Source organism: Haliotis rufescens, unplaced genomic scaffold, assembly GCF_023055435.1.
Source record: "Haliotis rufescens isolate VD_foot unplaced genomic scaffold, xgHalRufe1.0.p SCAF_32, whole genome shotgun sequence".
In the NCBI taxonomy this organism is placed as follows: domain Eukaryota; kingdom Metazoa; phylum Mollusca; class Gastropoda; order Lepetellida; family Haliotidae; genus Haliotis; species Haliotis rufescens.
In genome coordinates, this window is record NW_025964024.1 from 2401587 (window position 1) to 2426793 (window position 25207).

At 43.4% G+C, this 25207-nt stretch overlaps 1 protein-coding gene across 1 annotated transcript; it reads right to left on the minus strand.

The window, feature by feature from the left end:
• Window positions 1–207: 207 nt before the first annotated feature.
• On the minus strand, window positions 208–24755 carry LOC124152069 (cyclic nucleotide-gated cation channel beta-1-like). The gene is made up of 4 exons (XM_048380643.1): window positions 24649–24755; window positions 23235–23734; window positions 22308–22358; window positions 208–470 (listed from the first exon to the last, which is right to left on the minus strand). The coding sequence occupies exons 1-4, from the start codon at window positions 24753–24755 to the stop codon at window positions 208–210; spliced, it is 921 nt and encodes a 306-aa protein (XP_048236600.1).
• Between the last annotated feature and the right edge of the window lie 452 nt (window positions 24756–25207).

The window sequence follows — 25207 nt, forward strand, 5'->3', positions numbered from 1 at the left end:
TTCGAAAGAAGCGTGGTTTATACAGATATCGGCCATGATACAAGTTTTTGGCCTCTGCACTAAGCAACCAACTGCCGCTAGAACAGAAACTGTCTCCAACGCTTCCATCTTCGAAGGGTGGACTGTAAACACATCTGTTACAGAAATATTACGGCCTAACATGAATTGTTCTTCATATCATGCATCAGTTTTATTAACCCTTTTGCGCTATAAGAACCACCTGTGAATGGAATTTTGCACAATACAAATGTACTTCTCTTCTTCTTCTCCTCCTTCTTTCTCTTCTCCTTTCTCTTCTCCCCTCCTTCTTTCTCTTCTCCTTTCTCTTCTCCCCTCCTTCTTTCTCTTCTCCTTTCCCTCTTTTCCTCCTTTCTCTTCTTCTTTTTCTCCTCCTCCTTTCTCTCCTACTCCTTTTTCTTCTCCTCCTCTTTCTTTCTCTTCTTCTTCTCCTTCTCCTTTTTCTTCTTCTTCTTAGCATTAAAGGTATGTGTTTGTGTCTGTTTTTACTTACATTTTGCAGTTTAAAATGAAGGTCTTAAATTGACAACCACATACTGCGTATGAAAACAAATAATTTAAATAAGTAACGAGTGTGGAAATAGAAAAAGAAATATCTTTGTTGTGGGTAAATTACAAGATGTACGTTTTCTGAGCAGAGTAGGAGTTCAGTCGGAACGGGGGAGATGGTTCGAGTTTTAACCTGGTTTTAAACACCCAATATCTTGATCCCGGCGTTTAGAAGGGATATTGAACGAAATAGGAAACACTCCAAAGAGTATCATTGTGGGTGGGGTGGTGTATCAGTGCGGGGTGAGAGTGAGGGGAGGGGATCCCTGTGTGTGGTGAGGGAGGTGAAGGGGATGAGTTTTCCTCCCCACTGTCAAGTCGTCATTCCGCCTCCCACAAACTGACCACAAACCTATCAATGCTTACTCAAGGTTGAAATAGCTTGCTTTATGATCGTCTCATGAAATGGTCGTTAGTCCAACTCGCCCTACACCTGAGGTAACCTGACAGGTGTGTTGACAGCGTCCAATCTACCTGTCACACCTACACATCCCCGCCGACCCGCATAACGCCGATCCCCACAACTGCTAGTGTCCAGATAACATCAACTTGACCGCTTCTCCAACCACGCCACACACGCCGACTCCAGATCTATGTAATGTACATTCCAGACCGTATTTGTGTCCAGGGGTAATGAAGTATACACCGTCCTCTTCTCACCTCGGACCTGTCAACTTGTGTATGCATGGGTGAAAAGTCTGGCAATATTTGAAGAAATAGAGACGGCTGTGGTTTCACACAAAAGACACCAAATATCATTAAATTAAACGATACAAACATTAGCTTAGCGTTATAGGTAGGGGCTGAGTCATGGCGGTCACTACCAACATGTTCAACTCTAAGCTTCAAATGTTTTTTTTTATAAATTCTTCGTCTTGTCTTTTTTTAATACAGTAAAGTACGGTTATAACGAACTCTAGGTGAAGAATAATTTTAATTCGTTATAACCGTTGTTCGTTATAAGCATATGTACAGTATATATACAGCAAAATGACGGGACCAAATACAGTTAGTTATATCCGTCAGTTCGTTATGAGCGTGTTCGTTATAAAAGTAGTTTACTGTATGGTTTTATGGACTCTGAAATGTCAGTATGTATAATCTTAAATACTGGGAACATGTAAATAACATTTAGCATACAATGCGTCAAGTTCTCGGCAGGATATAGCGGACAAAAATATATCCGTTGGGGGCACCCCCGGATAAATATGGAAATATGAAAGGTTAGGTGCTTTTTGTCGATTCTCCTGTCAGTGTTTACCAACAAACATGTCGTCGCCCTTGTCTATCGTCGATCGAGTCCAAACTGAAAATCGGGGTTCTGATCAAATTACTTGGATAACTTTCATCATTATTAAAATAATAATCTAAGATACCGAAAATCGGTGTTTAACAGGGACGTAACTGATGCCTGGGACACGTGACTGAATTTCGTTACGTTATGACATGCCATGCAGAGTATAACAAACGCCTCATAGACTGGAGTAACGTCCCTTTAGCAAAGGGCAATTACTCTTGCGGGCGGACTGAAGGATTGCCGCGAAAGGCGATCACTGACACTGAAAAAAATATGTATAGGCAATTGTGTTTTGGCCTACATGTAAATGGTAGTTTAAATACAAGTTGAAGTTGGAACCAACTACTGTCACTACCCGACTGGCTAAACGCCCACCTTTTAACGTAATACATTAACGCGCACATTCCAGGAAAACTTGTTAAGTTAGGGTATCGTTGGAAAGAGATGATAATACGTGATCGACGATAGAAATTAAGAATTACGTTATATGATAAACAGCTTATCACGCTTGTGTATTTTGGGATGGTAAATATCCTCAATTAAGAAGAAACGTTGAATTTAGTAAGCCTTGGCGTTGGTATTTACCATCCAAAAACACACTTCCGTGGTAAACTCTATTATTAACCCTTTAGCTACCCCGGCAGGTTTTAGTATCTTGTCAGCCAATAAGGCTGGATGCTTCAAGTACGCGACTCTATGCCTATATAAGTATGTTTCATCTCCTTGTTTCCTTCTCCCTGACTTGCAGTTGGCAGAGAGTACGAGAAGAAAATACCTACATTTAAAATAAGCAAAACCACAAATGATTTATGGAAATGAATGAATACTTCTAAGTTTGGATTAAAAAACTGAGAAACTACACGTCACCATCAAACAGGACGAGAATCTGCACCTGCGTGGCGTTACGTATTATGGGCGTATGGCCTTCATACTGAATAAATCTATGTCTATCTGTATCAAAAGAAACGCAGGTACGAGTTAAATCACCACTACCAATTGCCTTCCCAAAAACATATTTACACCGTTTTTTTCCAAAATTTGATATCACTTAGTTTTAAATTCATTTTCTATAAATGGTCCAAAATTCAGAATGCCTCCCCAGACCGGGAGTTGTAACGTAACCACGCCCTTGCATGATATATATTCATATCTAGACTATCTAACTTATCTAACAAGACAGACCGCTTGAGGCCCTCGTACATTGGTATAAGCTCTTTGCAGCGTGTCGTCGCCAGGCTCCACACAGCCACCTGTACGTCCCATCCCATGACTCATGCATGTCGGAAGGTTTTTAGCCGAAAACTTGAGATGTCAGGGTGTAATATATTCTGTAATCCCGTCTCAGGTCTGGCGCCATTCCCTTCGCCCTCCAGCTAGACCCGAGCTCGTGAGCCGCGCGTGGCGTCACGGACCGTGTCACATATACCTACTATATACAGAGAACTATAAGTTAGACAACGAGTAATGTTTGGCTGTCTGTGTTTCGGGCTCAAGAAAATGAGAGCCTTTCAACTGTATCAAAATCTCACTTTTAGGTAATAACAAACGTAGGCGCTTCTCAAGCATAGATAAGTGTAGCAATAAAACATTGTTATCAAAATGGGCGATTGAAAATACACCGACCTACTTCACTTCAAGACGACGGGCGCAATAATTATTTTAAAGCTTTATTAAACATTAGTAATTCACTCGGTGTGTTATACCCCATATTTATATTTATATTGCTTCCCAATTCAGATACTGAAATTGCGTTTGAAGAAGCTTGAGAAAAATTCGCACAAAAGAGCATATTCAGTGATCCGCTATTCATGACAAGGAACTGCCACGTGCTAGGGCAATGTGTTCAACGAAGTGTTAGTTTGTCGTTGAGAGCTTTGATGGCCAATCCCAATGTGACAAACTGTGTGGTTTTATTCGGTTAATGTTGATGTAGTGATATTAAAGGTACGGTTTATCATGTTAAAGCACAACACATTTTGAAATTAACCAGTCCTTAGAAACATATACTCAGTATATGATTAAGTGTTTGAATGGCGTTTAAAAGCGATAGACACGAGGATGTGAATTTATGGATGTCAACTTCTTTATTATGAGGAACACAACATTTCGGAGTATTTACTTACTCCTTCATCAAGTGAATAAATGCAATGAAGCAGAGCACATACACATGTATCTGGAAGAACAACAAAAACAACATAACATGACTGATGTTATCGACAAACTATGCAGCCAGGATCTCGTGTAAAAGCGTGTATACATTTAATTATTACAAACTGGATTTTTTCTGCTTCACTTACATTTATTACATTTTAAACATCGATACATGGTGTGTAATAAATATATACTGCTTAGTTGTTGATACGGAGCCTGAGAAATACTACTTCAAAAGAAGTTAGACCCGTGAAGATCCGGGGTAGAATAGGTCTTCAGTAACCCATGCTTGCCGTAAAAGGCGACTACGCTTGTCGTAAGAGGTGACTAACGGGATCGGGTGGTCAGGCTCGCTGACTTGGTTGAAGCATGTCATAGATCCCAATTGCGTGGATCGATGCTCATGATATCAATCACTGGATTGTCAGGTCCAGACTCGTAATACAGCTGGAATATTGCTGAGTGCGGCGTAAAACAACATACAAACAAACAAGGAACCAGGGATCGTGGATTCCAATCCTGGCCCGGTTTCACAAATCGGCCATAGCGCTACGACTGTCGTAACTCCTATACCACACTGTCTCCCAGACCTAGAAAATATAAAGAAATGAATCCAACTCAAGTCTACTATTATTTGGCAAGTCTAGATTGCCCAAACCTGGAAATAAGCATTGTTCTGAGCTCCATGTGGAATATATTTTTTTATTACAAGATATATTTTGATTAAATAAGATCACTTTATTTGGGGGATACCAAATCAAGTAAAGGACCACCAATCCTTTCATATTACTAAAGTGTATTAGTCATGCCACTGTCCTTAAATTATTTTGAGTGGTATATCGCATAATGAGACGAAACCCAGAGGATGTATGTATGTATGTATGTATGAATGTATGTATGTGTGTGTGCGTGCGTGCGTGCGTGCGTGCGTGCGTGCGTGCGTGTCTTTCTGTGTCTGTGTCTGTGAGAGCACTATTTATAAGTATATCACCAACAAATACATGTATATATTTTTGAATGTGTGTGTTTACTTGAGTGTGTGTGACTGATGGAGATGGATGTCTGTACGTAACTTACATGTATGTATGGGTCTGTCCATATCTGTGTGTATACAATGTTTAAATTGTATCTATATGTAGGGAATGTACATACATGTGTATAATCAAAGTTAATTATCATATATCATATATTTTAACTGAATCTCGGTAGCACGCATGCACGGTATCTCGTAGACCTATTGAATGTTGTTATTTACTTTACAGGTAATATCTCTTTTTATTAACATATTTTTCATGTATGTTGCTCTTGTATTTTATGTGGTGCATGTACCCTTAGACACGTATACAAAATCTCTCACCACCTTTACAGAGTGTTTCGCGTATAACAATATGATATAATTGTATTCTTATGTTCTTTGACATGTACATGTATATAAGATGTCTGTCTGTCTGTTTTTAGGATGGTTTTACTCTGCATTTTACGTTATTGTACAGAAAGTGAGACCTAAATACACAATTTTCTCTGTGTGTGTGGAATACTCTTTTTTCTAATGTGTGATGGTATTAAAATCTGATGTGTACACTGGTCAGTGTGTGACCTTGATACGTTCGTGAAAAACAACAGTCCCTACGTCTAGATGCTTACTCCATGATACCCCCTCTTCATCAACACAACTTCTTTGATGAGTCTTTGTAGTCGCGAGTGCGGCAAACTTCACAGTATAAGTGATGATAAAAAGAGAAATTTTGACGAGTTAAGTCCAGCTATCTCGAGGGTATGTATTATCTCTCCGGGGAGAGGTGCAGTTCAGGTAGGGGTCAGTCACAACAAGTGATTAGAAGAGGGAGAATTAACGCGGATTATCCTCCATATATCACCAGAGGCGGGACCGTCCACGTGGACGCGGATTAGTATGGCCATTTGCCCATCTATACATGACTCCATGTCCAGCGTCCGCCGAGTGCTTATACAGAACCAGTCACAATAGATCCTTGACAGCCGAAACGACTCGGAACACGCCGACGTCAACGCGACACAACGCACGAGGCCAATTTATGGCAATACCTCCCAACCCCCTATTTAATCCATATTCTGTACATGGCCGTTTTACAGCGGGACATATTGTCGGAGGTCAGTAATTACAACAAGTAGCGAGCAATCTCATGTTATTACTAATGAGACCAGGATGGGCGTACTGTCTCGCCTACAGTGACGGGGGCGCCTGCAACGACTTGTCCCGAGTGGACATTATTATGCGCTCTCGACAGAGACCTGGCTACAGCGTTTCTTCACGGGAATTTTAACGCGCCGACTTGAAATCAAGTGGACATAAACATTATAAAAATGTGAAGACAATCAAAGCTACGATATTTCGTCTTGGAAGCGTCAAGGTTTGAGATATAGTAGGCATAAAACCTCCCCCAATCAGCCGCCACATATAGCGTTTTTCATCCAAACATTTGAACATTCCCATGACAACTGGCGGCTTTTTCAATGAAATTCTACTTTTCTACAGACATGGTTTAAGTGTTAATGTTTCAAACAATAGACGTTTATTTGTGTGAGAACCGGATACACCTTTGCACATGAAAACCGGATACAGGTTTTCTGTTAAATGAGATAGATAAAAAAACAACCAAGCTATTTAACATATATTATGTAAAAAAACCGGAAAAAACAACAAACAAAAAACAGACTCGGGTCTTTTGTGCTGTTTGCTATATAAACTGCTGGGCAAAAGAATGTATACACTTGAAAACAAGATTTGCCCCAAAAATTACAAACGTTATGAACACTTTACTTGGCTGAAAACAGTCAAACCTAAGGACGAAAACGCAAGTGACATCAATACTAAACGCAGCACCACTGAATAACAATTTCCTGTTTGTTTCATTTTTAGCCGACCCGTGAAGATTCCGGGGTAGAATAGGTCTTCAGGAACCCATGCTTGCCATAAAAGGTGACTATGCTTGTCGTAAAAGGCGACTAACGGGATCGGGGTGTCAGGCTCGCTGACTTGGTTGATGCATGTCATCGATCCCAATTGCGTGGGTCGATGCTCATGATATCAATCCCTGGATTGTCTGGTCCAGACTCGATTATTTACAGACCGCCGTCATATAGCTGGAATATTGCTGAGCGCGGCGTTAAACAACAAACCAACCAACCAAATCATTTTAGCCACCATCAAACATTAGTGTATACTTTCTTTTGCCTGACACAAAAACACAACTGTTTTTCGAGTCTGCAATAAAAAACAAACTCAGATGCGATAATCAACCGACACGGCTGGTGTTCTCTGTGGGATTTTAACATATTTTTTTCCTTTCACAGAAATATGGTTTTAAATAAAATATTAACAATATATTACCTATGTCAATATGATTATATCATACCGTGTACATGCATAAATCATTACTTCCTGCAGAGATGTTCTTACATTATGTGACCTTTTATTCCAGCCCTTAAATTCTTATGTATATATACACTGTATGTGGTGAGGCGTCGCGAAGGGATATGTCTACCTGTGCTGCGATATATGGGTCAGGCAACCTCATGCTGTAGGTGCGAGGCAATGTGCTATCATTAACAAAAGACATCATTCAACTATTAGTGTTGGCGGTTTTTCATGCAGTCATGAAGTGCGGTAGAGGGGGATTGGGGTTATTTTGTGAACTGAACCAGGGAATACGGATGGGGTCGGGTTGGTGTGGTGTGGAAGGGGTGAGGATTAGTGGGGTGGGGGGGAATTGCGAGAGTGGGGGTCGTGTTGATGTGGTCGTGGGGAGAGAAATAGGTGCGGATCGGGTGAAATAGGTGCGGATCGGGTGGGATTACGAGAGTGGGGGTTGGGTTGGTGTGGTCGTTGGGTGAGAAATAGGTGCGGATCGGGTGGGATTGCGAGAGTGGGGGTCAGGCTGGTGTGGTGTGGTTCCTGGGGCGAGGAGTAGGTGGGGATCGGGTGGGGTTGCGGGAGTGGGGGTCAGGCTTGTGTGGTCGTGGGGTGAGAAATAGGTGCGGATCGGGTGGGATTGCGAGAGTGGGGGTCAGGCTGGTGTGGTGTGGTGTGGTGTGGTCGTGGGGTAAGGAGTAGGTGGGGATCGGGACGGATTGCGGGAGTGGGGGTCAGGCTGGTGTGGTCGTGGTGTGAGAAATAGGTGCGGATCGGGTGGGATTGCGAGAGTGGGGGTCAGGTTGGTGTGGTCGAGGGGTGAGAAATAGGTGCGGATCGGGTGGGATTGCGAGAGTGGCGGTCAGGCTGGTGTCGTGTGGTGTGGTCGTGGGGTAAGGAGTAGGTGGGGATCGGGTGGGATTGCGGGAGTGGGGGTCAGGCTGGTGTCGGCGTGGGTTGAGAAGCAGGTGGGGTCGGGTGGGATTGCGAGAGTGGGGGTCAGGCTGGTGTGGTCGTGGGGTGAGAAGCAGGTGGGGTCTGGTGGGGTTGAGAGAGTGGGGGTCAGGCTGGTGTGGTGTGGTCGTGGGGTGAGGAGTAGGTGCGAATCGGGTGGGATTACGGGAGTGGGGGTCGGGTTGGTGTGGTGTGGTCGTGGTCGTGGGGTAAGGAGTAGGTGCGGATCGGGTGGGATTGCGATAGAATTGTGGGAATGGAATAGAATGGGTTGAGATGGGGACGTGATTTGGATTTGGATTGATGTTGGTTTTGAGGTTGGGGTTGGGGTTGGGGTTGGGGTTGGGGTTGGGGTTGGGGTTGTGATTGATGTCAACATTGGGGCTGAGGTTGATTTTAGTATTGGGATTGAGGTTTGGATTGGGATTGGAATTAAGGTTGAGGGTTGAGGGTTGAGGGTTGAGGTTTAGACCGAAGTTGAGATTTGGATTGAGATTGGGGTTGAGGTTCAGACTGAGGTTGAGATTGGGATTGAGTGGGCATAGGAAGCGGACAGTGTGTGGATTTAGGTTAAAGTATTGATGTGATGGCGTGAGATGGACTGAAGTGGATATCGAGTGGGAACGGAGTTGATGTTGATTGGCTGGGCATTAAATGAGAAAATGATGGATGGTGGTGGGACTCCGCTGACAAATTAATAAATTTCCTTTCCACGGAAACCTAAAAAAAACTGCAATAAAAACCCAATGAGACAACTTGCCTCTTGTTTCGTGTGATTAATGATCTACGCCTGCGTGTCATCATCACGGGTGACGTCATACGTCACCATTTGGAAAACAAGGGGGAGAAGCGGATGTAGGGAGGGGTGCCCGAGGCTGTCACGTGACCTGGACATTAGATTGATAACCCCCCAGCCATTACCATACAGCTGAGTGGCTTCATTATGGTCCGCCATTCAAATCAGACCATGACAACTCCATATACCAGTCTCACAGCTTGTACTTTTTATATTGCATAATATCCTAATGCGTGAATACCCTCGGTGATATATCTAACCCTCTTCAATACATCACAATAAAATATAACCCACAAACTTAATTCATCAGTTTGTTCCTTTCTGTTTCAGATGTTGCCAGAATATATACTATTCTATGATTTCAATGATTTTCGAATGAAATTAAATGTGACTCTTGGGATCAAAGTGGTTTTGTTCCCATATGACCTTTTTTTAAAATTTATTGTTTTATGTCCGCAGTCCTGACTTTGCAAGATTTAACAGGTCAGAATTAGATTATTTTATTCAAATGGAAAATTAACGTTCAAATAAAACAGTTTAATCTTTTATCATCAACTTATTTTTCCTATCATATCTTCAGCGAAACAGAAATAGTTTTCTGGTATTATGTTGTTAATTTTGCACTGGCGAAATCTCAACTACCAATGTTTCCTAGCCGAACAGGACGTTCCAGCAACAGAACTGTACATGCCAGTTGAACAAAGAATGTTTCACTTATTCTTTAGCCTTTACTTCTGAAGCAAGCATCCCACGTCTATCTCAGTGCTTAATCTTAAATAATCTGATTCTGTCTCAAGTCTGTCATTTTAAATTGCTTTTTCGCCTTTTCTCCCTCCGACAATTAACGCTAGCAAATAATACATTCTTCCAAACATTTTAATCTGTACCCGCCCCAAGATTTCCATGTCTCCGTTCCCCCTCTTCATAATAATCCTACCTAAAGCCTCCCTACCCTTTTCTTTTCCCTAAACGTTTTCTCCACCCGTTCCCAAACCCCTTTCGCAAATTAGTCCCCCCCCTACCAAAACTAAACACTCCACCCCGAACCCTGTCCGACTTCAAGAACAATTCTACCCTAATGTTCTTCCCGAATTCGGTTTCCCCTCTAAATCTCCCCACCCCATCCCCTACCCCTACGCTACCTTCCCCACCCAGCCCTGCCCCCTCGCTGAAACCAGGTTTAACGGTCTCCGTTGCCGTACAAAGCGCTCTCACCAATGCATTGTTTAACCACCATAACGAACACTGAGGCAAGGAAGCGAAACACGCCAAGTTGGGCGAAGGCGTCATCTAGCTTTGATGGCGAACTGTTAGGGGCTAAAGACATTATTATTTCACAAACTTTGATGTCGGAGAGGTGTATGGTTTCCTGTCAGATTGCGATCCTTCCAAGCAACAATGGGAAACACCACCTTTATAATGAATTAAGGCTGAAATGAAATTTTGACAGAGGGGGACAAAACGTCCCCAATCAGTGTTCAGTTCAGGAATTATTTAATCATTTCATGATAGAAAATTAATTCAATATACTGTTCCAATAAACAGTGCCAGTGTTGTTTCTAAACATGAATTGCTCATAACCCTGGGAACGAGAAAAGAGACACAATGTCATGCAAGACTTACTCGAATCTCGTTCTTATTTGAATGTCAATCAATCACCTGCATGCATTGCTGAAATCGTTAATTTCACATTTCGTATTCAGTCTCCTATATCGTAAAAAAATATCTAACGAAGAAACCCTTAGCATATTTAAATTGTGATCTAAAAAGAGTTTTATTTTGGAAATATCTTCAGGAGTACGTTTAGTTCAGATACCCTTTTTTTATCCACTTTCAGCATCAACCGTGTCTGGATGCCTTTACCAATTCCAACTTTAATGGGTGCAACGTGTATTTCATTTGCCGTAGCCACCATCTTATCAATTTTGATAGATCAAGGGACGTTGTGATTTGATGACGGTTGACGTCCCGAAAAAGCAACTCTCCCGAGTTGAGATATTTCGATTTAAATAAAGTTAGGTGTTATAAAAGGATTGTTTTGCAGACATTGTTTGACGACAGTGCCTCACGTGAGCTAATTTTTCCACGAAGCATTTCGCGACATGCCTCGCGTCGATCAACAACAAAATATATACATAATTTTACGTCTATTATTGAAACAAGAAGATAGAAAAATCTAAACTTCCGCACCCATTAGTAAATTAATAGATCCGGGTTTGGAACATTTTATTCCCCCCAGACAATTCAAATAATAAGAATATATTACCCATGTCGATATGATTATATCACCACAGTGGACATGCATATGTTATTACATACAGCAGGGGAGGAGTGCGATCCCATTGCCCCCCCCCCCCCCCCCCCCACACACACACACACACACACACACACACCACACACACACACACACCCATCACCACACACTTTGGATCCATGTATTCAGTCTAATGTATATATCTAATGAAGGAAGTACATTCCGTCCCTATCGGTCGTATCGGCGTATCTTTCCAGGCATGGTGGCCTCTTGGAGTCTGCAGAGAAACATGTAGAGTTCTGCCACGGAATACACAGATTCCATTGCGAACTTGCTGGGATGAAACTCCTATGAACTTCTAGATGCTAAACTGTTCACTTGTCATGTATAAAACAGTGCCGACAATGCATACTATATTTTTGTCTCTACACCCCTATTTGTAAAATGTGGGAATGCTGTGTTTTGAGATTGTTAATATCCAGGTACTGATCCGGTCGAACACTGTTTTCTTAACTATATATTCGACCCACGGGGGTGACAAAACCATCACATACCGTCAGTGCCCAGTTAATCGCCCCCACCCCCACCCCCACCCCCCCAAAAAAACAACCGTCCTTCTCCCCCCAACCCCGCCTTCCCCATCCCCTCTGTAAACAGCTCCAAGTGTAATCTGGGTGATATTGCCTGCGTCCAACGACCCGTGACCAGTCAGCACGCGCCAGGTCGGGCGGGCCCTTTGATGTGTGCCACCTATTGGTGACCTCCCGCAATCTCATATCTTCCAATCAGTGCTCTCATTACGGCCTCTGATAGTCTCCACAACAATTGTTCACAGATAGCCGCCGACGGATTGCTAGACGGAGCGCGATGGTCACAAATTAGGACTGCATCGATTTTCACCATTGCCATTCCTTTGCTCTTAGCGGCTGGCGCCAATACCAGCGTCATGGATTTAGATTCCTCTAGATGTGGTGGCCATTGTGGGCGGGATCTCCATGAGGTCCTCCTCTCTATGGACAATGGCTTATTGACCTAACTAGACCACACGTGATCTAGCGTGTGTGTGAGAGTATGAGTAAGCGCTTGTCTAAGGGTGTGTTCAAGAATATGGGTAAAACTATGTTTAATAATGTGTGCGAGGGTTTGTAAAAGAGTTGGTGCAAGGATGTTGGGGTAAAAGTGTTTTGGTTTTGTTGTTTAACGCCGCACGTGTATGCATGGCAGCGGTCAGCAAATAATCGAGTCTGGACCAGACAATCCAGATGCCATAAGCTGTCTTCTTCTTCTTATGTGTGTCTTCATACAGTGTAACCCCGTTAATCAGGAAATCTCGATAGTTCAGACCCCGTTAGCTTGTAAAACTCGATAGTTCTGATCCATTAGTCGCAGACTCCTTAATGCGAACTGCGCCCTTAACGTAGATATTGTCTTGGATCCTATGCACATCCTACACCCGTGGAGACTGGATTTCCTCGCCTGCAGCCGCTGGGGTTGGGGGGTTGGAGGGGGGGGGGGGGGGGGGGGGGGGAGGGCAGGGTACCAGTCTAGCTCTATCCGTCCTATTATCTCATACAGCATTTCGCTGCGGTGAAACGTTGGCCCATTTCCGTGGGTGTCTGTCGAGAGGGACGGTAACAGGCCTATCGCATATCGCTCTGCGGGAAACGTTAACCTAGTTTCCGTGTAGCGAGATATTAGCATTTTTGGACAGTGTGAATAATTGACGTGTCAGGCTACAGGAGTAAACATATTACCATTAGGAACGTAACTCTCATAGAGAATTATGGTTCATGGTTAAAAATAACAGTAAGTGTTTCAAGTTTAACAATGTCTGCATGTCTCCATGTCTCCATGTGCAGATCTACTTCATTACAAAATAATATTACAACACTGTAGCTATTACTTTGAAAAGATTAATCATGAAAAAAATATTAATAACTTTACCACTGTAGATATATCATTGTCAGACGTATCATGTAAATCTATTATGATTTTGTCAACCTTATCCCCCATGGTCCTTGAAAACAATAACAAATGTTTCAGGAAGCCATTGTTGTGAAAGAACATCACTAGGTTTGTTTTCTACTTTCAATTTACATAAATATTTAAACTGAAATATGCCATATTCCCATTCCTTAATCTGAAGGTACCGCATGCAAGTTACAATCTATTTTATCTTCTCGGTAACACTTGTGCACTTTATAGGTACTTTGTTACAGGGCAGTGTAACAATGTAACAATGACTGTAACTGTGTTACATTGGGTTTTTTTCAGATTCGGTAGACGCTCATTGCATTGTATTTGGACAGTGATTATTCGTCAGGAATGTTGTGCCATTTGGGGCATTTGTCGGGAAGTTACTATATTTAGACGCTAGCGTAATGTGTAAACTTCCGGAAACGGCGAGACTGGCCCCGCATTGTATAGAGCCTTACATCACTGTCTGGAAAGTTCAGGAAGCTAGTTGGAATGTATATATAGGAGACACGAGTGTGTTTACGCATATCTCACAGATTTGGTCTCTCAATCATTTCGTGTCTCAATCATTTCATCGCTCTGGAACCAGCTTTCATGTGAGGATCGCTCAACATCCTTGATTCCTTGCCGAGCCTATCTCGGAAGCTTGAATATATATTATTATCACTGAATTTTGCCATCCCCACTATATTTTTGCATTTGATACTGACCACTGTCATCATATTATATATTGTCATTGAATATTGTACTACCACTCTATTGTTTACTGCCTTTGTAATTGCTGTGCAGTAATTTGCATTGGTTTATAAACTTAGTAGATGTTGTAATACATTTGTTGAACGTATACCATTGATTGATTGTTTGTTGGTTTCACACTAAGTTCTTTTACGTACAGACTTCTGGATTGACATATTGTTTTAATTTGAGAATCACACGTAACAACTTGCATCAATAGGAGCTTCGCTGCAAAGTTCCTTTGTGCCGTGTTGATCCTCAGGAGTCCTGTATAGCTTTGTAACCATCTAGGTTACGGCATGGCGAAGAAGCTATTCTGATCTATGTCATATGCAACCGAACAAGGCGACAGGGTCTCCCTGACCGTTTGACACAGTTACCTCCCCTTCATTGGTAGTCATTCGTATTCGTGGCCATCATGGGGCACTCGTGTCATTCCGAGAGAAGCCGAATGTCTTGCAGGTTACGGTATGGGGCGAGTGGAGACGAATAGCGCCATCGGTTAGTATCGTTCCTTTCCGAATATTGCCGTTTACAAGAAAGATAATTTATATATATATCGTCCAAGCAACCATTTGAAGATAGGGGCGTCATGGTGGAACGTCAGTATGAAGTACTGACCATTTGAGTTATGGTGTGTTTGTTTGTTTAACGCCGCACTCAGCAATATTCCAGCTATATGACAGCGGTCTGTAAATAATCGAGTCCGGATTAGACAGTGAAGTGATTGAGCACCGATCTACGCAATTGGGAAACGATGCCATGCATCAACAAAGTCAGCGAGTCTGACCACTCGATCCCGTTAGTCTCCCCTCACGACAAGCATGGGTTGCTGAAGACCCGGGTTCATTTGAAGACATAACTAAAGAAATTGAACCAGTCATAAAGTATAAAACCAAAGTAACCTAATCATTTATTAAAGGGATATTTACATTAGGACAATTCAGTGTTTGACATTATGAGCATCCTTCAACGCTATTCGTTGGTTGTGTGAAGCCCATTTCTGGTGTCCCCCGCTGTGATATTGCTGGAATATTGCTAAAAGCGGCGTAAAACCATACTCACTCACTCACTATTGGCTGGTTGGTTGGTCGGTTGGTTGCTTGGTTGGTTGGTTTGTTGTTTAACGCCGCACTCATCAATATTCCAGCTATATGACGGCGGTCTGAAAATAACCGAGTCTGGATCAAACAATCCAGTGATTGATATACTGAGCAATTGAGATGGATGACATGCATGAAGCAAGTCAGCGAGTCTGACCATCCGATCCCGTTAGTCGCCTCTTACGACAAGCATAGTCGCCTTTTACGGCAAGCATGGGTTGCTGAAGACCTATTCTACCCCGGATCTTCACGGGTCTCCACGCAATTTGGATAAAATGACATGCATCAACCAAGTCGGCGAGCCTGACCACCCGATTCCGTTAGTCGCCTCTTACGACCAACATAGTCGCCTTTTACGGCAAGCATGGGTTGCTGAAGACCTATTCTACCCCGGATCTTCACGGGTCTCCACGCAATTGGGATACAATGACATGCATCAACCAAGTCGGCGAGCCTGACCACCCGATTCCGTTAGTCGCCTCTTACGACCAACATAGTCGCCTTTTACGGCAAGCATGGGTTGCTGAAGACCTATTCTACCTCAGGTCTTCACGGGTCCTCAGGTTTATGGCACGATGAGACACAACTCTGTACTTACGCATTGAAACACTAACACACTTAAGTCATTCGTACCCAAGTGTGAAGCAGGCGGTTGTCAACGTGGATGAATCAAAACACGTTACTAGAAAACGCGAAATTATAATTAGAAAATACAATTTCGACTTTAATAGAAAAGTGAGTCATTTTAAAAAAATAAATCAATCATCATTTTCAAACCGGATGTGCTACTGGGTGTTTCAAACAATCGCGTTTAACCGTCATCATTATTTCAACGAGGTCACAAAAACGGATGTTTCCGATGTGCATTCTTAGAGTGAGTGAGTGAGTTGGGTTTAACGCCGCTTTTAACAGTATTGCAGTTATATCACGGCGTGTCAGCCTAATGTGGGAGGAAAGCCCGAAGTGATGCAGGTCTCAGACGTTTACCACTTCGGTGAAACTGCATTCTTAGAAATGTTCAGTTATTATACCACAACATAATATAGAAATATCTGTGGATCTTAGGAACATTACTTTGTTGTTCTTTGTACAATGGGCTTTTATTCTGAGTGAGTGAGTGAGTGAGTTGGGTTTAACGCCGCTTTTAACAATATTCCAGTTATATCGCGGCGTGTCAGCTTAATGTGGGAGGAAAGTCTGAAGTGATGCAGGTCTCAGACGTTTACCACTTCGGTGAAACCCACGAGCACGGGTATGGTGCTGACAAACCTAGAAACATAATCGGGGCGAACCGGGATTCGAACCCACAATCATAGGTTTCTGGCGTGTCAAGGGGACGCAACTCTGCACAGCGAATCGCGGCGCCTTAGACGACTGGGCCACCCGTGCCCCCCTTTTATTCTGAAGTTATGTGAACTCTTTATGTCGGATACGATATTGCCAATTAGTAGCTCATATGTGAGGGTAAGAAACCACCCAGACTTGAACCATCTAGACTTCTACTGAATGGTTACGCAGCACACACAATAGTAAATGAATCATGTTTTACGTCGCAGTCATTACTCCAACTTTATCACGGTGGTCGTGAAGTGCGACTCTGGACCAGGCAAACCACCGACTCATTGGCACCGAGGGGGCACGGGTGGCTGGTCCAGTCGTCTAAGGCGCCGCGATTCGCTGTGCAGAGTTGCGTCCCTTGGGAACGCCAGAAACCTATGATTGTGGGTTCGAATCCAGGTTCGCCCCGATTATGTTTCAAGGTTTGGCAGCACCATACCCGTGCTCGTGGGTTTCACCGAAGTGGTAAACGTCTAAGACCTGCATCACGTCGGGCTTTCCTCCCACATTAAGCTGACACGCCGTGATATAACTGGAATACTGTTAAAAGCGGCTTTAAACCCAACTCACCCACTCACTCATTCATTAGCAACGAGTCACAGAGCCAAACCACCAGATCATCTTTAGTCGACTCCTGCGAAAAGCATAGGGTATTGTGGACGTAATGTTCCGGGAACATCAACGTTAAAGTAAATTGCCGTGCAAAAACAGTATACACCCATGCTTGATAGTGGCTAAATGAAACGAACAAGAGACGGTCATTCGATGGCGATGTCTTTGATACGGGTTTCACAGTTGTGTTTCGGCGACTGTTTTCAGCCCAGTAACGTTTTGATAACGTTTGTATTTTTTTTTAACAAATCCAATTTCAGGTGTATAATTTCCTTTGCCCGGTAGGTTAAAGAGCGTATGTTATAACTGGTTCCATCTTTGATATACTACAAAGGTCTTCTCTAAATGTGTGTATGAGTCAGTGGATATTGGGTAGTGTGAGTGAGTCAATGATCGAATGAGTGAGTGAGTGAATGAACGAAAGAGAAATAAAACCGATCTATATGTTTGTTTGTTCTTTGTAGTTTAACGCCGCACTCAACAATATTCCAGCTCAATGACGGCGGTCTGTAAATAATCGAGTCTGGACCAGACAATCCAGCGACTGACATCATGAGCATCGGTCCAGGCAATTGAGATACGATGACATGCATCAACCAAGTCAGCAAGCCTGGCCACCCGATCCCGTTAGTCGCCTCTTACAACAAGCATAGTCGCCTCTTATGTCAAGCATCGGTTGCTGAAGATCTATTCTCTAACCAGATCTTCAGGGGTCCTATATAATATACATTAAACAATCGCACTACCCAAATGCTAACCCAGCGTCTTGCTACCCATTAGAATTGAAAGTGTTTCCTTTCACAAAGGCACCGAAAGTGATCGCAACTTCCCAGAATCAGCCGCCGACTTCGTAATGTCACGACCACATCCCCAGACTCCTGATCCAGTCTCTCCCTATCTCTTCATCAGCATCCCTCCCCGGCCTGGTCCCTCGGGGGTGGCAACCCCCTGTTGACACGCTCCCCAGGTATCCGCATGTACCCACGGGCAGACACCCCTGATGTGAGGCCTCGACCCACCACAACTACGGAGACAGATTCATAACTCCGCACAGCCGCGGAGGCAACAAAGAAGAAAGAAGTGTCGTGGTTTCATAATAGGAAAAACGATCCGTGTTCCTTTGTTGCTTATCTGATATAAACACAATCTATAAATTAGGGTAATAATGGTGAGGAACAAGACGTCATTTCTGAGCAAATAGCGTGTGCTGCCTCGTCACTAAGCACTGTTATGCCTTAGTTTCCGAGTAATAACCGTTACAGCAAATCTACCCCAGCCCCTATATCGTCTCGGTTTGCGTTTTTTAGGGTATGTGTCATATTGTATTCATATTATACGTGGTATTGCACTTATCATTGCCGCCTGTTTCCATTGCAGCAGTATCCATGGTCACCGCTTGTGTGGAAACCACCTTTAAAAGTAAGTCCGATATCCTCGTTTTGCACGTGCTCGGACAGAACATGCCATGTCATACTTTTGTTTTCTCCGCGAAGAAAGTTGCATTTCAGCTCTCTGTTCCAGCTCTCTGTTCCCGCTCTCTGTTCCAGCTCTCAGTTCCCGCTTTCTGTTCCCGCTTTCTGTTCCAGCTCTCTGTTCCCGCTCTCTGTTCCAGCTCTCAGTTCCCGCTCTCTGTTCCCGCTCTCTGTTCCAGCTCTCTGTTCCAGCTCTCTGTTCATGCTTAACATGTTTTCAAATCACTGGTCATATGTTTTGTTTGTTTGTTTATTTGTTGTGTAACGCCGCACTCAGCAATATTCCAGCTATATGACGGCGGTCTGTAAATACTAGTAATCGAGTCTGGACCAGACAATCCAGTGACTGACATAAAGAGCATCGATCCACGCAGTTGGGATACGATGACATGCATTGGTGATATGTACGTACCCTTTTGGCCCAACCTAAATACTCCAACCAATACAAGCTAAATGCTGGATGACACACGATTTATACCACAGTGTATTTAGTTTTATAATTGTTTGTTGTTTAACGCCGCACTCAGAATTATTCCAACAATATGACGATAAATTCCAATAAAATAATCGAGTCTGGACCACACAATCCAGTGATTGACAGCATGAGCATCGATCCACACAATTGGGATACGATGACATGCATCAACCAAGTCAGCGAGCCTGACCACCCGATCCCGTTAGTTGGCTTTTACGGCAAGCATGGGTTGCTAAAAATCTATTCTACCCCGGATCTTCGCGGGTCTAGGAACAACGCCTATGGTATATGACCTATCGTGATGAGGAAATGAAGTGATGACAAAAGTCCAACTCATAATACCAACTAACCATACACAAAACTATGCCTTTACTACAAAAAGCCAATTTAAATGTAAACATTTTGTATATATGCAACACAAAAATATTCTACCACCTATTTCAAACTAAAAATTAAAAGAAGCGTTTATTTGCGACGAGTGATACATATTTTTTATAGACGAACTCGCGCCGAAGACAAACAATCTTATTTCCTGTTTTTTTAGAAGAAGATATCGTCAGTGGCTCGTTGGCGATTACGATTGCTGATAGAAATATGATTCATAAGATTTAACAGTTACTGTTGGTCTAGACCTCTGTGAGTGACGTCAGTATGACGTAAATCGGAACACAAACACATATTGTTTTTCATATTTCTTTTATTTTAGTCAGTACCACCGAGTCCAAACCCACAAAAACAAGACAACGCTTTGAGCCAGTGTTTCCAGTGAACGACTTGTTTTTTGTTTTGTTTTTGTTTTGTTGGTTAACGCCGCACTCCGCAATATTGCAGTTATATGACGGCGGTCTGTATTTAATCGAGACTGGACCAGATAATCCAGTGATTGACAACATGAGCATCGATCCACGCAATTGGGATACGATGACATACATCAACCAAGTCAGCGAGCCTGACCATTAGTCGCCTTTTACGACAATCATAGTCGCCACTTACGGCAAGCATAGTCGCCACTTACGGCAAGCATGGGTTTTGAAGACCTATTCTATGCTGTAGACCAGCTCACAGAGCACTTATGCACAGTGAATGCTGCGCTAACACTAACAATGCATTAGAGCAAAGTCAGGCCTACAGTTGACTCAAAGATGGTTATTTACGGTATGACTTTGTAATACAAGTTGATAATATTGATAATGAAATATGACAAGAATGTAAGCTTTGACATGTTGTCGATATCACAGCATCATCATCAGCAGTCAGCGTCCGATGTAAACGGCGTCGTTCTGTACGCGGAATATGTTGACGTTGGCGTCTGAATCTCAGCCTTGCTTTGTGTTGCGTCTTTCGCTTACCTCACAACCCCGAACCTATTCGTATTGACGTTAAAGTGTCACTTGCTGTGTTATAATGGCATGTTACATTCTTCTGCACCTCATTAATTACACGTGCCACGTGCTTGTGACCAGTTGTGACAGTTCTGAAACAACACACACCCCCTCCCCTTGCTCGAACTGTAACTAACGCGTAACATGCACGTGCTGTAACCACGCGCCGGTTGCTTGTTACATCCCCGTATTCATGAATATCCGCGTGGCGCACAAGCGTGGGAAAAGACTTATTTATTTTTTACTATTTGAACAAAAAGTACCATTGCTAACACTGTACAAAATATTTTTTTTACCATATTGTTTAGTAGACTGGTATTAGACCTTGGCAAATGTCAAGAAATCGCTTGGTGAGATAGTATGGATTAATAAATCATATTTCACAAATCTCTATTTAACTCGTTCGCGTGGACCTCAGTTACTCAATATTCTGTCACAGACTACGGCTCTTTGCTTTCCAGCTGAAATCTTCTTTATTCGTCATCATTCAGAGGTTTTGTAACCGCACTGCTGCTGTGACCATAAATACTTTTTCAAACGTTTTTTAGTCATCGTGCAGGTCTTTTAAACATATTGTGGGAACGATTTGATTTCCGTGCGATCAATAACGCTTGGTTTTGTCCGCTTAAAAATCCGTAATTGTTGTTTTTATATTAGTTTTGTGGAATTGACGATTGCCCGGATGTGATGGTTCAGGTGGTGAAGTTATAAAGGCGACGTAGACCCCAAAGAGTTTATTTGCGCCCATCAAGAAAGAGCCATCTTTATCTTTCCTTGCTTATAAACTATTCCGCTATAGTTTCTGACGACTTTTCTGCAGACTGAGATAATAAAAACGGGGACAGTAATCTATGACCCGTGACAAAACACATCAAAGGAGTTTCTAGATGTCCACACCCGGGCTGGATGACCAGAAAATGACAAACGCTGACAAACCGCCCATGATGAGATTCCGTTACAGAATAAGTCCCATCACCCCATGCTTGTTGTAGGAATCGACGTCGATTAAGCTCGTCCATATGGATCATTTTTCTGTATTCGCTGATTCGCTTGGACTATACATTTAGTTATGCATAAGCCGTTACACTATCGCTTGAGAACGCCTCCTTGGTCTATTGGTAGAGCGTCCGCCCGGAGATCGGAAGGTCCGGGGTTCGATTCCCGGCCGCATAAAACCAAAAGACGTTAAAAGATGGCACTTGTTGTTACCCTGCCTGGGCATTAATGGGCAAAAATAAGGACTCGTCTGCTCAGTGTACTGTGCATGAGTTGGGTATTCACTGGGTATTAACTGCGGCGTGGTATCTCATTGGGCTAGCACTATAAAATCGGCATTAGTCCGGACTAGCACAAGCAGCCACACACACACACACACACACACACACACACACACACACACGTGCATTCACGTCGCTATACAAGTGCAACAATCTTGGACGCGACGTTAAACCCAACTTCACCTCACCAATTCACTTACAACACATAGGGGCGGTCGGGTAGCCTTGTGGTTAAAGCGTTCGCTCGTCACGCCGAAGACCCGGGTTCGATTTCCGACATAGGTACAATGTGTGAAGCCCATTTCTGGTGTCCCCCGTCGTGATATTGCTGGAATATTGCTAAAAGCGGCGTAAAACCAAACTCACTCACGACAACACATAACTCTTACCAGCTCTGTGATTTGACATGTAGACTTGGTCGATGGTTGCGAGAAACCCAGTACAAAAGATTAAGGATAATTTAATGAGTGCTGAAATAAAGAAACATTGAGGCTGATAACCATAATGTGGCACACGTCTCACTAACCTTCCACTTGGCTACCAACCATCCACCAGTCATCGTCCACCATCCCAGCCTCTGCAAATATACGTATTTGTTGGACACAAAGCCGTTGCATACATTTGGCGGACAAGTGGTAGAAACTCAAAGTCCAGTGCAGAATTTGACTTTGTTTTCAACCAATATTTGAAGATAGGAACCAATTATCGTCTTGCCAGAAATGAAAGTTGTCAGTTACACTTATCCAGATTTGCCACCGGACCTCAAACTGATATCGATCAGATCTCTTTCTAAAATATTGTTGTAATCGTGCATGTTATTCGGAGGCATAGTCAACTTGGCGTTATATTGCTACACTCCTCAGCCCCAACCCCCCCCCCCCCCCCCCCCCCAACCTTCTCACTGGGGTCCTGGGTATGGGGTGAGCATGCACATCGGTGTTCACGTCCAAGATAATTTCAAATGTCACAGGCGACTTCACATAATGTAATATTATGTTTAATTCTAGCCCAGGAATAACCCTGTCAGCCTCGCATTTCCTTCTTAAGAAACTCTACTTTAATTATGTCTTAATTATACCCGCTGAGTGAAGGTAGTGTGTCCCGTCACATTACTTCCAGCCCATACAGGGACAGAACTGCTGTAATGTACCCGTAATACACCCGGCCACGCCCACAATACACCCTTCATATGAATTACATGTGAGGAATAACGGTGCGATAGCCACAGGCTGTTGCCTTCATTTGGGGAAGGGGTATATATACAATGGTCGCAGACAGACAGCACCAACCCATCACCCCTTACCCTCACACGTCCGCAACACCTCCCCCGGGCCAATTCAACAGTTTTCACTCGTGGGAATAATGTGTGTAGTTAACCCACAATCATTGCTGCCACCAGAGGTGTAGGTTAAGTACACTAGGCTTTGCTAGTAGCACATCCCGTGCAACCCACCTGTCGCGTGGAAGGGTGATGTTCCACGGCTATCAACGCCCAGCATCTCCCCTTCTCCGCTACCCGAGTCCCCTGACACACGTCGAGTGATGAGACTCAAGGTACTGTTACACGCTGGGTAGGTTGTTTGGGGTGGGGGAAGTATGCTGGTCGGGACAGAAATTGGGAAGGGGTTGATGGAAGTGAAACGGAGAGGATGCTTGTTCCACAGTCCTCGTGCCGTGTGGGTGACGGGAAGGGAGAAGGATGCTGGTGGGGGTGGGGTGGAAGAAGGATGCTGGTGGGGTTGGGGGTGGGGAAGGATGCTGGAGGGGTGGGAGAAGGATGGTGGTGGGAGAAGGATGCAGGTAGGATGGGAGAAGGATGCTGGTGGGGTGGAAAAGGATGCTGGTGGGGTGGGAGAAGGATGCTGGTGGGGTGGGAGAGGGATGCTGGTGGGTTGGAAGAAGGAAATTGTAGGGTGGGAGAAGGATGCCGGTGTGTTTGATGGATACGAAGGGCTGGTCAAAAAGTTTCAAGTCTGACTAACTTTCAACTTTGGCCCATAACAAAGTGAACTGGTCAATGTAGTACATTGTTTGAGTGGTTCATTGCAAGTGTATTTGGTCTGTTGAGGTCTGTTGGTCTGTATATTATTGACAGTCAGTTGGACGTGATAGGGGTCCAAATGGACACAGAAATGGTAAAGAACGAGTACCGAGCAGTCATCACGTTTTTTTACTTTAGAGAAAAAGTACTCCAAAAGAAAAGCTTGACCGCATGTCACAAGTGTATGGGGATAAGTGTCCTAGCTATTCCACTGTTGGACATTTAACAGCTATGTTTAAGGCGTGGAGAACAAGCCTTGATGATGGTCCTCGGTATGGATGTCCCTCAACTTTTATCAGTGAAGATTCAATCAAGGAGATAGAAAAACTTATACTGTCAGATAGACGTATCACCACTGCTAAACTTGAGGAAGACACAGGTCTAAGCTATGGATCCATTGAAACTATCACTAGTATTCATGAATATTTACAGATGAATAGGGTATCTGCTCGTTGGGTGCCGAAGGAAAAAAGAACTGACATTGCTAGAGAAGATTTAGAGCTAATTGAGGAGGATTTCGTAATAATTCAAAAGAGATCAGTAACGCTTGATGAAACATGGGTCTACCACTTTGATCCCGAGTCAAAGCAACAATCTATGGAATGGCACCATTCCATTTCTCCGGCACCAAAGATATTCAAGTCTTCAAGATCAGTGAAGAAAGTTATGGCCACTGTATTCTGGGATGCAAACGGTGTGATACTTGCTCATTACTTAGAAAGTCATAAGACGATTACCGGTGCCTACTTTGCTGATTTTCTTCATCGCCTGCGAGATTATATCAAAGAACAGCGGCGAGGAATGTTGACTGTTGGAGTTCTACTACTTCATGGCAATGCCCCTTCTCACCTCTCGACTTGCAAAGGCTGCTGTGAGACAAATCTGGATTCGAAGAGCTTCCTCGCCCTCCACACTCGCCACACCTAGCACCATGTGATTTCCTCCTGTTTCCTAAACTGGAAGAACACCTTCGTGGAAAGCGCTATGACGACAACGATGACCTCACAGCTGCCGTGAATTGGTTTTTCAGGGCGGTTTCAGAAAACTTATTCCTGACTGGAATTTAAAAACTTCACTATCGATATCGGAACTGTATTGAAAAGCAGGGCGATTATGTTGAAACATATCTTTTCAAACACTTTCACAATTGTTGGTTTTGTTTGTTGGTCTCAGAACTTTTTGACCTACCCTCGTATTTGAAGGATGGGAGAAGGATCCGGTAGGGTAGGAGAAGGATACGTAGGGGGGGGAAGAGAAGGATATTGGTCGGGTGGGAGGATGCAGGTGTCTTTACCATCAAGATCACATACTAAATTGTTTACAACAACACAATACACTTGTCTAATGCTTGCTGCCTGGATTAAAAAAAACAATTAAAAAAACCG